Raw genomic sequence first — 14,772 nt, 5'->3', positions numbered from 1 at the left:
ACTTTTTCAGGATGGATAGAGGCTTTCCCAACAAAGAAAGAAACAGCTGCTGTAGTAGCCAAGAAGATTTTAGAAGAAATTTTTCCTCGATTTGGAGCATCAAAGGTAATAGGGTCTGATAATGGTCCAGCCTTCGTCGCCCAGGTAAGTCAGGATGTGACCAGATATTTGGGGACTGATTGGAAATTACATTGTGCCTATAGACCCCAAAGTTTAGGTCAGGTAGAAAGAATGAATAGGACTCTAAAAGAGACCCTAACTAAATTGTCCTTGGAGACCCTAACTAAATTGTCCTTGGAGACTGGCGGTACCGATTGGACGGTGCTCCTTCCTTTGGCCCTATTCCGGGTTAGAAATACACCTTCCCGATACCATCTTACTCCTTTTGAAATATTATATGGTGCCCCGCCTCCCCTCCTCACTTTAGGAAAAGAAATAAAACCTGATTGTCAAAATAACACTGACTTATATGCTAGGCTACTGGGACTCCGATTGGTCCAGAAAGAAATATGGTCCCAACTCGCCAAGGCCTACCAACCGGGAACACCGGGAGAAACTCATCCTTTCCAAGTCGGAGACTCCGTATACGTCCGTCGGCATCGAACCCAGACGTTGGAACCTCGATGGAAAGGACCATACACCGTCCTCCTCACCACCCCAACGGCCATAAAAGTGGACGGCATCGCTGCCTGGATCCATGCTTCACATGTGAAGGCTGCACCAGCGACGGCATCATCAGGATGGCGGGCCCAAAGAACCGACAACCCGCTCAAACTCAAGCTTCTACGAAGCTAAGACTTATAATTTTGGTTTTACTGCCTTTACTGACTGTAAGTGATTTTAGCCCTCACCTCCCCCAACGTTTAAATTGGCAGGTAATTTCTCAGACTGGAGATGTAACCTGGTCCATTAGTCATACTGCACCCCCCTGGACCTGGTGGCCAGATCTTTTTCCTGATGTTTGTAAATTGGCTATAGGAGCACCTTATTGGGATACAGAAGATTCTCATGATATGAACACTGCCCCTTCCAAAGTTTCGGAAACTGATTGGTTTGGGCCGGGTTGCAAAAATGCAGGCAAAAGAATGATGCTTGGTATCCTCACTTTCTACGTATGCCCCGGGTTCCACCGCCCTTGATCTCTGAATTATAAATGTGGTGGAACTGAAAACTTTTATTGCAAAAGCTGGGGATGTGAAACTACCGGGGATACTAATTGGAAACCCACCTCAACTTGGGATTTTATTACTGTAACGGCTAATTATTCTCATAATGAGGATACCGGACACCGGAGTAAATGTTCAGGATGGTGTCATCCCCTTAAAATTTCCTTTAGTAATCCCGGAAAAAGAGATAAAAAATGGATAAATGGTCATTCTTGGGGCGTTAGATTTTACATGAGGGGATATGATTTAGGAATATTAATGACCCTTAAGCTAAAGATTGAGACTCCTGCTCCTATATCAATAGGCCCAAATCCCATACTTGGCCCCCCTTTGCTTCCCCCGGTCCCTTCAACTACGTCAACAGAGAATGAGACTAATGAAACCTCTGGATCCAAAGAACCCACAGTTAAGCCTGGGACTCCTCAGGATAGGATGCTTTCTTTGGTGCAGGCAGCCTTTACGGTTCTCAATGCTACAAACCCAGAGGCTACAAAATCATGTTGGCTTTGCTATGCTGCCCCTCCCCCTTATTATGATGCTACAGGATATAGCTCCAACTATACTAATTCTACCTCCTCAGACCAATGTCGATGGAAGCAAGAAGGGAACAGTAAATTAACCCTGTCCTCTGTTTTTGGAAATGGTACTTGTATAGGAACACCTCCCCAGTCCCATAGACACCTTTGTCATGATTTTAGCCTCCCTTCAGGCTCAGGATATCTTGTACCTCCTCAAGATGGATGGTGGACATGTAACACGGGGCTCACCCCTTGTGTCTCTTTAGAGGTTCTTAATACTTCAGCTGACTTTTGTGTGTTAGTGCAATTAGTCCCTAGACTTATCTACCATTCAGACTCATCCTTTTTAGATGAATATGTAGGAAAAACAAAAAACAAAAGAGAACCTGTAACCCTCACATTGGCTGTCCTTCTAGGACTAGGAATATCTGCCGGGATAGGAACAGGAACCACAGCCCTCATACAACAACCCCAGTATTATGCAAGTTTAAGACAGGCTGTAGACATCGACCTTCGAGCATTAGAAAGTTCCATAACTCAACTAAAGGAATCACTCACCTCACTTTCAGAAATGGTGTTGCAGCCTAGATTTGCTGTTTCTTAAGGAAGGGGGATTATGCGCCGCTCTAAAAGAAGAATGTTGCTTTTATATTGATCATTCAGGAACCATTACCAAAACCATGGATAAACTAAGGGAACGCTTAGATAAAAGGCAAAGGGAGAGAGAGAACGAAAAAGGATGGTTTCAATCATGGTTTGATAAGTCCCCCTGGTTTACCACCTTAATCTCTACTCTGTTGGGACCTCTTATTGTTTTATTGTTGATTTTAACTTTTGGACCATGTGTTCTAAATCGCTTGATAGCATTTATTAGAGAACGTATCAGTACTGTACAAGTTCTAATGTTAAGACAACAGTACCAAAGTTTACGAACAGAAGGTTGAGATTCCATGATTGGAATCAATAGTCACAAGAAAAAGGGGGGAATGTGGGACTCGAGGGACATTGTTCCAGCTAATGATTAAGAACTCTCCAGACAATAGGGGCTTCTTAGACAATGGGTGAATTTCCAGGATGTCCGGCCCCCTTCCGAGAAGGAGGGAGATAACAAAATGTAAAACAGGTGTCTGTCAAAGACCAATCAGACAGCTGGGGAGAAGGAGGGAGATAACAAAATGTAAAAAAGGTGTCTGTCAAAGACCAATCAGGCAGCTGGGGACAAGTTCCCTCTCTGGTCCGAGCCTAAGCCGGGACCAATCAGCAGGAGAACACAACCAAATCTATAATTTACATACGGGGAAGTGGGAACCTATAAAACTGACATATTCGCGCCCAAAAGGGTTCCTTCTTCGACCTCCTGCGTGAGGACCAAGGAACCCCGGTGCACCGGCCTTCAATAAACCTCTTGCGTTTTGCATCGACTTCCGACTCTTGTTGTTTCCTGGGCGAGTCGAAACTCCTAGGAGACCGCGCAGGTCTAATAGTAATGTCCACAGGCTGATGGAATAGGGGCTCTTTAACTACCCTATCCAGTTTGAGCAATGCATATTTAGCATTTGTAAAAATCAGAACATTCAAGTGTCAGTTCATAATGTCACAATATTTTCATGTTCATCAGATGAGCTCAGAACCAGCTCATTCAGATACAAGTCAGAGTGTTGGTTTGCCCTCAGCCCATTCTCTTTGTGTTGCCAATGAAATAATGAGATTTAGCATAAAATAACAGTCATTGGGATCACTGCTCATCTTTTCATAAAGCTGAAGGAACAAAACTTGAGAATCCTCTACTTCAAATAACATGACTAACAATTTTAAGCTGAAATACTTTCCTAAAGCTTTTTAACTCCTTGGTACTAGAGCTCCTTGATTTGCAGAAACCAGCTCTCTAATCTGCTGGCCCCAGTAATGCAATACTTAACCTATACTCCCTAAAGACACTGTCACCCATTCTACAGGGCTGCAGCTCCTCACAAAAAATGGTTGGATTCCAGACAGTCTATTCAGCACCCCATTCTTTTGGTTTTAAGTTGCTTGCTATGGATTACTCTGGAGAAGTGTAAGAGACAATAAATACAATTGTTTCAGAGCTTCAGAGTTCCTACCTTTGACTCCTCAGGTCTGAAATTCTAAACTCTTCCTCCAACCAGACGGAAGTAAAGCCCCATTCAACTTCTGCCCTTAGCTTTTACCCCTCAGGCAGAGATCATCAATTATTACCTGCCCCCCCCCCCCCCCCCCCCCCCCCCCCCGCCACTCCCCGCAACTCCACAAAGCTCCATCTCTTCGGGGATGGCCTTGAGGCACCTAGGCCTTAAGTGCCAGTAGAGGTTGGCTTACAAAAGTGAAAAAGCTACAGTCCCTTAAGGGCATGGGACTCAAGGCGGGGAATTCACTCACTCTAGGGTACCCTCCATTCCCTCTGGCTGCGTTCTTTAGAAATGAAACAAATTCTTGTGAATGAGGCATGCTTATCAGACTTAGCTAGTCTGAAACACTTTGGGAAATAACTATGGTAAAATTCTCTAGGATCACTGCTTAAATTAAGTTCAGGATAAAATGCTCCATAAGGAGGGTGAACACGTAATTTATCATCCAAACCTGGAAGTTTGAGGAGGGTGGAGCTACTAATAATCATGTGGGGAAAATAGGGGTAAATCAGAATTGCACCAGGCAAACTGGGACCTGTGCTTACCCCAACTATAACTGGTGTTCTGAATGCCTGAACTCCCATTGTCTTTCTCGCAGCCTTCCCTGTCTTTCTCAATTCAAATAGCACCTCCTCAGAGAAGTCTTTAGAGGCTGTTTCTTCTCTAATTATTCATCTTTCCCAGACTGGGTTTCTCTAAGCCAGAATCTTCTTAACTTTTACCCAGGCTACAGAAAGAGAGCTAGATTGCTTTCGCTTAGAATCCTGGCTCTACCTTTATTAGTAGATAGACTTTGGGCAAATTAACCTTTCTGTGGTGGTTTTCTTATCTGTGAAGCAGGTAGTAAATAATAATAGTACTTACTTGTGAGGATAAAATGAGTTCATATATGCAAAGCACTCAGAACACTACCTAGGCTGTAAGTGCTCAGTACTGTTAGCTATCACTTCCTCTAAAAATATATTTTTTTCCTACCAGAGTCAAGTATCAGATCACTAAAAAATTTGCATTTCTAAAGGCAAAATTGTATAAGTTACTTTTGCCTCATCTATTCTTTCAAATCCTAATATTTTGAGGAGGATATTTTCCTTCAGTGGTGGTCCTGAGTGAAAAAAAAAATTAAGTCACCTGGAGTCCCAATTTATGTCCCAGTATTTGCTACATTATACAAGTTTCTATTTGCTTTTCCTGGGTGGCTTTCTGGTTTTTATCCTAAGTCATGTCTTTGGTTTCTGTAGCAAGGCCCCAGCTTTGACACATGTGGAAAAGAAGGCCCCACCTGCCATTTCAGTAAACAAAGGATGTTGCAGCCATAAAGCCATCAGCCACTGTAGCCCCCCCGCTGGTGTGCCCTCAGGGGAATTCAGGATGGAGGAAAACAGGGTACTGGCCCTAGATAGTTAAGATGCATATCAGAGGAATAATTTCAGTGAGCCCAGACTTGCATCTTTCCATACCTAGAAAAGGACTAAAATCATCTTGAGATGTCTTTATTTTTAACTAAAGTAGAGTTGATTTACAATGCTGTGTTAGTTTTAGGTTTACAACATAGTGATTCAATGGATTGTACTCCATTTAAAGTTATTACTAAATAATGGCTATGTTTCCCTGTGCTGTACAATATATCCTTGTTGCTTATTTATTTTATACATAGTAGTTTGTATCTCTTAATCCCCTTTTTTGCCCCTCTCCTCTTCACTCTCCCCACTAGTAACCACTAGTTTGTTCTCTATATCTGAATCTGTTTCTGTTTTGTTATATTCATTTGTTTTATTTTTTAGATTCCACATATAAGTGATAATGTAGAGCACTGGTCCCCAACCTTTTTGGCACTGGGGATCAGTTTCATGGAAGACAATTTTTCCACAGATGGGGGTGGGGCTGGTTCAGGCGGTAATGCGAGCGATGGGGCGCGATGGGGAGCGGCAGATGAAGCTTCGCTCGCTTGCCCGCCACTCACCTCCTGCTGTAGCCGGGTTCCTAACAGGCCGCGACCGGTTGGGGACCCCTGACGTACAGTATCTGTCTTTGTCTGACTTATTTCATTTTTCACTTAGTTTAGATATGTGATTCTCAGCTGGAGGAGAGTTTCCTCCTTAGGAAACATTTGACAATGTCTGGAGACATTTTTAATGGTCCTACAACTTGGCAGGGGAGAGCTACTGGCATCTAATAAGTTGAGCCTCTACAACAAAGAATTATTGGGCCCAATATGTTAATCATGCCAAATGAAACCGGAAGTTTGTCCTAATTTGTTACCAGTTATATGTATTGTAAATATTTTCTCTCTGTTAATATTTTCATTTTTCCTGTAGTACCTTTTGATGAAGAGAAATTCTTAATTTTAATGTAATTTAAGTTATCAACCTTTTCTTTTATGGACTGTGCTTTTGTCTGATTTAAGAAAGCTCCCCTCTGCCCTAAGGAGACGCCCCAATGAAGTGTCTCAAAAGTTTTAAATCTTGCTTTTTTACATTTAAGCCTTTCATTACATTTGTAATGAACTAATTTTTATACTAATTTTATACTAATTTTAAACTAATTTTTATATGAAGAACTGAGGACCGTTTATTAAAAGTCCATCTTATCCCCACTGGGTTACAATGTTGTCAAAAATCAAGTTTACAAAAATGGACTTATTTCTAATTGTCTATTTTTACCTTTCCATCTGGAGGCTAAGGTTGTTTTCACTTTTTTATAAAAGGAAAATTGAATCCCAAGAGTTTAAGGTTTTCATGTATTTCATGAAAACAGATTTCAGTAGGTTTTTTTGTTTTTTTAGTGTTTCTCTATATTTTCCAGAGAAACAAAAGGAAGGAAACCTGATGTTATTTTGAATACCAGTGCCCAATACTTCTCAAATTAAAATGTACTCATTAACTTTACTGAAAGTTGTTTCAATTCTCCACAAAATACATTGCCTATAGTACACATTTCAGAAAGGTTGGAAACACATTTGTTTTTCAACCAGCAAAAGAGAGCCTTTTCTGAAATCTTTTTAACACCTATATTTAACCTTACACATCATCTAACTTTTTCATCTAGGGGTTATAACAGAAATACCCATATTCTTTCCTCCATAGTAAGAAAGGCCATTTTCCTAACTGCTGAGAAGCTGGCTCTAAGGACATTCCTGCCTAGATCATTCCTGGAAAGGAATCCATAGCTCAAACAACAGTCACACCTGTTAGTCAGCCTCAGCCATCAGCTTTCAAATCCAGTTGCTCTGAAGCCAGTGGCAAAACTATTTACGGAGTGAAGCAGAGAAGAAATATAAGTACACATTGCTTTCTTTTCCCTTTTTTCCTTTCCTAACATTTCCCCTTCATTGTCACTTAGCCCACACAAGCTCCACACCAGTATTCAATAACATTGAAATGGGATCATTTCATTAAAACAAACTATACTTTGGAATTGAGGTAAATCAGAGGTAGAAATATAAATTCATTGACTCAGAAGATAATTTAGCATTGGGACAAGAAGATTTCCAGGAGAGGAAATTTTCTCTTTCGGAAAATACTCTGGAAACGATTCCTTTTTTAAACAAGTCAATTATTTGCTACTGCTTGTTATTCTTTCTTTTTTTCCTGAATAGTCTTCAAATGATTATCAACTAACAACGCAATTATTCTGGAGCCTTCAAGTATGGTTTTAAGGACAAATGAGAAGGGGTTTTCTGTAGTGACATTCCATGATAGCTACTTTTTATATTTGATCACCATGAAGATTGCCAACTGATGGCCAAGCAATGACATAGAGTATTCCTTAAATACTCTGGTTGGACAGGGGGTCTCTAGCTGATTACCACATCCAGGACCAAGGGGTAGTTAAACCCAAGGGGGCTAAGAGGATCTACCAGATCTACGGCTCTCAGATTATAACAAATTTATTAGATCTGGAGCCCTGTTTAGAACCATATAGCAGAAAGACACTTAATCAAAACTCAGGGGCCTGTATTTACAAAATGGCTATGCATACCTCTTTCAGATATATGGGTGTAGAAGGTCTCTGGAGGTCTTTTAAGAAAATTTTCATAAACAAGAGTTATAGGTTTCCACTGCATTTAAACACATTAAATAAGCAATTTCCTAAAATGAATGTGCAAAGGCAAACGAGTTGCTCCAGAGACATGGTAAAGACACACGGAAACAGAGCTTTCTGGCAATGTAGAAGTATGCAATGCTGCAAAGAAAGTGGACTGAGAAATCAACTTATTTTGCTATGACCCCCCAGGTTGAAGCCAGGAACACACGTTTTGATTGCCCAGGAGAAAAAAAAAAAAAAAGTCAAAGCCACAAGCATAAAGAGTCCTACAACCATCAGACATAAACACATAGCCTGCTGAACGTGGAAGATTATGATCACACTGCCAGTTTACCTGCCAGGGAAAAGAGACCCCCTGAATCTCCAGGTGAAGGAAGTAGCAGCAGTCCTGGTCTAGGCTCCTGAGAATAATCAGGTCTCCCATGGGAGCTGCACCTGCTCTGTACCTGTTTCCTTATGCCTCAAGCTGTGCTTCCATGCAGACTAGAAACGCCTGCAGGTGAAACATCACAATCACATGAGCACAGGAAAGACCACCATCCACATAAAATTCACACTGAAGGTGCTGCCCAAGGGCTAGACCAGGGCAACCAGATAAGCACTACCCTCTAAAAGAGGCCCTTCCCTACCCAGCCTCCACACAGATTTGGACCAAAGTGTGCCAAGTGGATCGTCATTGCGATACATGTGAATAAACGTGAGACAGGGTTTAGCAGTTACAATTTCCATCAAATTGTTGAAAACACGACCCAATTGAGGACACCTTAGCTCTTAATGTGCCACCATAAGCATCTGGCTCAAACTTAAAACCCTATAAAATTTTAGTTTGAACGCCATAAAATCTAAAATGGGAAAACTGGGCAATTCTTGCTCCCCATGCCCAGGTCGGTGTTAGGGCACTTCCCTGAGCACCAGTGAATCCAGGCTCTGGTCCGTTTGGTTAGCTTTACCCGTCAGACCACTCCATTCAGCCTCTGCCTTTCCTTTTCTCAAGGATGATAAATTTTTCGTGTCACTGGACTTGGAAATGGCTCCACCGCCAGGTGGAAAACCCTCTATTACGCGGTCCCTAGACAGGTTCCCCAAATGGGGAGCAGCCTGAACTCGTCTGTGAGGAGTCTTGAGCCGGTGGTGAGTCCTAGAAATGAGCAGGTTTGAGGGACGACGGCAGAGAAGGAGACTTGCGAAAACAGGGTCCACAACCCACACCACCATTTCCTGGGCGTCAACCGCCCAGAACACACCGCTCGGGGGCAGACGCTGACCGTTAGGCGCGGGCGGGGCCTGGGTCACGTGACCGGCGCCGGGTCATATGCCGGCGTATGCGGGAGCACGTAAAGAGCGGCTCGGCCCTCGGCCGCGCGCTTGGCGTGCGCGCGCAGGCCGGGGGCGGAGCGTGTGGGCTGAGCCGCCGGCGCGCGGCGGGGTGGAGGCGGGGCCGTAGCGGGGTGGAGGGCGGAGGCAGGACCACCTCCTCCATCTCCTCCTCCTTCTTCTCTTCCTCCTCCTCCTCCTCCTCCGGCGAGGCTGGGCTGCCCGCGGCGGCGGGAGGCGGGTGACTTGCGGAGGGGCGCCTCGGCCATGACTGCGGAGCTGCAGCAGGACGACGCGGCCGGAGCAGCCGACCGCCACGGCTCGGTGGGCCCCGCGGCGGCGGGCGGGAGCCGGGGGGGGCTGGCTCCGGGTCCCGCGGGAGTAGGGGGTGCGGGGCCGGGGCGGGAGCGGCGCGGGGCGCGGGCGGGCGGGCCTGCGGGGCTCCGGCGCGGGGCCAGGCGGGAGGGGGCTGCGGAGGGCTCCCGGGCCCGGCTGGGGAGAGGGCGGCGCGCCGGCCGGGGTGAGCCCCGGGGCTCGAAGAGGAGGGTGAAGTCTCTGCAAGGCTCGGTCGCAGAGATTGAGGACTCTCTTCGGGTTCGGGGACGGGCTGAAGTTCGAGGGAGATTAGCTAATTTGGAAAATCAAATATAAAGGGCTGGACGTGGGCTGTCTGCATCAGGGATCTCTAAGAAGAGCGCTCCTGGCCCCCGACCAAGGGTGAGAAACTTCCGAAAGGGGCAGCTTTGGTGGTTTTTGTTTTTTGTTTTTGTTTTCGAATCCGTTTTAGGGCAGTGCTGTTCTAAGAGTCTAAAGCAGACCGAAGTTACCTAAGTTAAAGCCAGGATTTATCTACACCGTGTGAAAGACCAGGGGTCCTTATTACCACTTCATGCCTTCCACACACACCCCTATTTTTTTAAGCAGAAAGCAGCATTCCCAATTACTGCATTCATCACTCTAGATTTTTAAGGAAGGGGGAGGAACAGAACAGCGCGATGAATACAAGGTATGCTGATAATGCTTTCCCTTTTCTATTATCTAAGAAGATTGAAATCAATACGAGGATTTCTGGGCTAAGGTGGTGAGAGTAAAAGAATACTGGTTTGAGAGAAAGTCAAACGGCTAATGTCTGTGCGAAAAAAAACTTGGGAAGTGGGCAATTTGAGAAAGTCTTCTAATGTTACTTTGGAATGTTATAACTTAAGACTACCCGTCACCCATCAAGTGTTAAGCTGTTTCAAGACAGAATTGGAATCCTGTACCACGTATTTAAATGCGAGTTTGGAAGTGGGGAATTTCATAAAATATTTACAGTACAGAGCTGTCAGATACTTCCACGTGAGAAACCTTTTATGCCTTTTTGTTTTTCCTCTTCAGGCACTCGGGAGACCAATAGTGTGTAAAGTGACCGCACTTACTTTTTAAACTCCTGTAGTAAAAGATAGCTCTGGGTCGTGGACTCAAAAATGAAAGTAGGCAGATGGTGTTTCATGTGCTGATTTGTAATAGAAAAATTGTTAGGTGTTTACCAATGCCTGTTGGAACCTGAGTCAGGATTTTCTTTGGTTTCAGAGATCAGTTCTATTTGTTTTTAGGACAGTGAGTTAAAAACAGATGGGAAAATCTTAGCTTTGAGACAGTCATGTTGATTTGGAGAAGAGACTATTTTAAGGGAGAGCAAGTCATTTAAATTCGTTGGTTGACACCATGTGCCTTTTGGTCAGCAGCAACTGCATTTACCTCTGCCGCAGTTTGATAGGTGACCATTGTCTCAGCACTCTCTGTTTAAGAGTTCGTATGTGAGGTGTTTGATGAACACTTGTATATAAGTCATAGCTATTTTTGGAAAGATTTGGAACTCCAGTGGCTGTGGCTAGCTGGAGGACCCTGATTCCTGGCAACCTGTAGAGTGATGACATTTACTGTTCTTCTCAGTGATTCGCCCCATACAGACAGATGATAAGCTTGGAATGCTTGATAATGTTTGCCCTTTTTGTTTTTGCTAATGTAAAATGCTTGAAGTTAGCAGGCTAGGCTGAAGGAGTCTTATATGAGGAAATTACCTTTCACATCTCAGAGGAAAGATTTTAATATCTTCTTCCTAATCTTCATAAATTTCATGTTAGAGTGGACTCTATTTTGAATTCTCTGAAGCATTCTACATTGCCCTTAAAGGATCTTTCATTGCTGTAATTGAGGGGAGCTCTCCTCCCCTGACACTAAATCTATTTAAAACCTAGAATGCTTCCCTTCCATTATTGGTCATTTGTACATGGAACAGGCGGAACCCATTATAGCCGTCCAAGATTCGAGTGCAAGAAAAACGTAGTACTCTTGAAATATGTTCTCAGTACGTACTCGAGTCTAAAAGAGGGTACTATTTCAATCAATTCTTGACTTAGATGAAAGCCAGCAGCAATGTTTACTGTTTTTGTAGTTTACAACTTGAGGTCAGGTTGGCTCTTAGAAACCTGTGGTCCTTGGCAGCTAAACTAGGGCTCATCACACGTTCTGCTAACTGAAGCCCTGTGAAAACCTGTCAGTTTCCGTGAAAATTTAATGCTTTCTTTTGATTTTTTGGCTTTACACCCTCTTTTTTTTTTTTGCGGTACGCGGGCCTCTCACTGTTGTGGCCTCTCCCGTTGCGGAGCACAGGCTCTGGACGCGCAGGCTCAGCGGCCGTGGCTCACGGGCCCAGCCGCTCCGCGGCATGTGGGATCCACCCGGACCGGGGCACGAACCCGTGTCCCTTGCGTCGGCAGGCCGACTCTCAACCACTGCGCCACCAGGGAAGCCCTTTACACCCTCTTTTACCTTGTCTCATTAATTGTGATTTTTGGAACATCAGTAAGTCAGTGCTTGGTTGGCTTCCACAACTCTCATGCCTCCAGCTACAAACAGTTCCTATTCACACAGTACTTTTAGTAAATTTATAAAACACATTGACAAGTAACACCTCACCAGGCAAGATCTTCCATGTATTTTGTTTCATCCAAGAAATTTAAAGCAATAGCCAAGTGAAACATTTTTCAAGGAAAATAATGACGCTGATAATAGTAGTAGATAACATTAATTGATCATGTACTGTATGCCACACTCTGTGCTACGAATTTAACATATATTATCTTAGTACTTATGACAACTCCAGGAAATTTTCTTGTTAAATAATTTGCCGAAGGTCACCAAGCTAGTCAATGGTACAGCCAGGATTGAACCCAGGCACTTCTGACTCCACGGAGCCCAGGAAATCCCTGATCCTACTTCTTAGTCAGTGGACGCATTGTTTTGGGTCAGATCCTTTCTATTACTCTCTAGAACTCTCTTCCTGATGTTTTAAACTTTCAGTCCTCCCTGCACTCTTTCTAAATAGATAACCTTCCTTTCTACTTAACTGAGCTTGCTGATACCTTAAGAGCTCTCTGTCTCATATTTGGGTTTTTTTCCCCCCCTCTTCAGCATCCCTTTTTCTCTCAGTGGAAGAGATACCCTTCCCTTCTCCCTTCATTTCTTAGAGATGAATCTAAATCACTGGTGTCTAGAGACCTTTTTGACTGTGACTACTGGGGGAGAATGCTCCAGTAGAAGCCCGGGATGCTGCTAAACATCCTGCAGTGTACAGGAGAGTCCCCCCTAAACAAAAAGCTGTCTGGCCCAAAATGTCAATAATTTTGAGCTTAAGAAACCCTGATTTAGATGTCTCTCCTCACATGCCTAAGTTTTCTTACATCTTCCTTATCCGAACCTAACCCCCAGGCACCTTCACTGACTTCTGCTCCCTTGCGACTCAGAACATGGTCCATGGACCAGCAGCATCCACATCACCTAGGAGTTTGTTAGAAATGTAGAAATTTTGGGTGTGCTGTAGCCACCTTGTACTTGTCCTGCTTCCAGACTTTTTTGACAGTTTATGAAGCACTTTAACATTTATTCTCATTGACTCCATGTAGCAACCCTATGAAGTAAAACTTAGTGCGACTAGGAAGTAGAATTTGCAAAGTGACACAGCTAGTAAGTGCTAAAACCAAAACCCTGGCACAGGCAGTTTTCTCCTAGGATATCAGTATTTTTACTACAACCTCTAGATGAGTTTTGTTAGATGGGCAGGTCACAATAGTTTACATTTAAAAATCATTTTTTCATTTTAGTAACAATTACTGTATGCATTACTTCACTTCATAGTCACACCAGTGCTGTCAAGGCTTATGGTATACTTTAGTTTCCAGGTGTGGAAATTGATGCTCAAGAAAGTTGAAATTTGCCTAGAGGCTAATGTGTGCTAAGAATCTGGGCTACTTAGTGCTATTTCCATCAAGGCTTTATAATAAAAAAGGGAGGTCAAAATACCAGACATTCAAAGGCAAATTTAAGATCTGCGGGAATAGGTGCTGGCACCTGCTGCGTGATGGTTGCTAGTCAGGTTAGACTTGAGATGCCCTAAACAAATATGTCCTTTTTCAGTATTCCAGCCCAGGTTAGTACTTTCCTGCTGTCTTTTTTCTTCGTGTGTGTGTGTGTGTGTGTGTGTGTACATGCGTGCGCGCGATTGTGCAAAGCTTTCCCTTTTTATTCAGTTGAATAAATTCATATAAAACTATTTTAAAGTGTACATTTAGTATATTCACAGTATTGCACAACCACCACTTCTGTCTAGTTCCAAAATATTTTTAACACCCCAAAAGAAAACCCACTAAGCTGTCACTCCGTATTCCTGCTCCCCCTGGCAACACCGGTCTGCTTTCTGTGTCTGCATTTACCTGTTCTGGATGTTTCATGTAAATGGAATTGTATAGTACGTGATCTTTTGTGTCTGGCTTCTTTGACTTAGTTTAATGTTTTCGAGGTTCATCCAAGTTATAGCATGTATCAGTACTTCATTCCTTTCAATAATGGCTAATATTCAACTCTATGTATCTATTACATCTTGTCTGTTTTCCCATTGGTGGACATTTGAGTTGTTCCTACCTTTTGTTTTTTATGAATAGTCCTTCTGTGAACATTCACGTACGAATATTTTGAGTACCTGCTTCCAATTATTTCGGATATATACCTAAAAGTAGAATTGCTGGATTATAGGGTAATTCTATGTTTAATATTTTGAGGAACTGCCACACTTTTCCACAGCAGCTGTACCGTTTTACATTCCCACCAGCAATGCACAAGGGTTCCAGTTTCTCCACATCCTCCCCAAACACTTGTTATTGTACATTTTTGCTTTTTTTTTTTTAACATCTTTATTGGAGTATAATTGCTTTACAATGGTGTGTTAGCTTCTGCTTTATAACAAAGTGAATCAGCTCTGTACATATACATATATCCCCATATCTCCCCCCTCTTGTGTCTCCCTCCCACCCTCCCTTCCCCCACCCCTCTAGGTGGTCACAAAGCACTGAGCTGATCTCCCTGTGCTATGTGGCTGCTTCCCACTAGCTATCTGTTTTACATTTGGTAGTATATATAAGTCCATGCCACTCTCTCACTTCCTCATTTAGTTTTGTTTGCATTTTCCCAATGGCTAATGTTGTTAAGCATCTTTTCTTATGCTTATTGGCCATTTGTATCTCTTCTTTGGAGAAATGGCTGTTC

The 14,772-nt window shown here is 43.4% G+C and overlaps 1 protein-coding gene across 12 annotated transcripts in view; it reads left to right on the top strand.

Moving 5' to 3' along the window:
• Positions 1–9,317: 9,317 nt before the first annotated feature.
• USP28 (ubiquitin specific peptidase 28) overlaps positions 9,318–14,772 on the top strand; it is a 56,880-nt gene continuing 51,425 nt past the window's right edge. For 5 of the 12 annotated variants that reach the window (XM_067751074.1, XM_067751066.1, XM_067751072.1 and 2 more), the window contains exon 1: positions 9,319–9,513. In XM_067751074.1, coding sequence (XP_067607175.1) covers positions 9,457–9,513 — 57 coding nt within the window. In that variant the 5' untranslated portion in view covers positions 9,319–9,456. Of the gene's footprint in view, positions 9,514–9,857; positions 10,196–14,772 lie in introns of those variants that run through there. The other 7 variants (XM_067751078.1, XM_067751077.1, XM_067751076.1 and 4 more) reach the window with 4 other exon arrangements.

This window comes from Pseudorca crassidens, chromosome 9 (assembly GCF_039906515.1).
Source record: "Pseudorca crassidens isolate mPseCra1 chromosome 9, mPseCra1.hap1, whole genome shotgun sequence".
Classification (NCBI taxonomy): Eukaryota; Metazoa; Chordata; class Mammalia; order Artiodactyla; family Delphinidae; genus Pseudorca; species Pseudorca crassidens.
The sequence above is the reverse complement of the archived record's forward strand: the minus strand, read 5'-3'. Positions and strand labels throughout refer to the sequence as shown.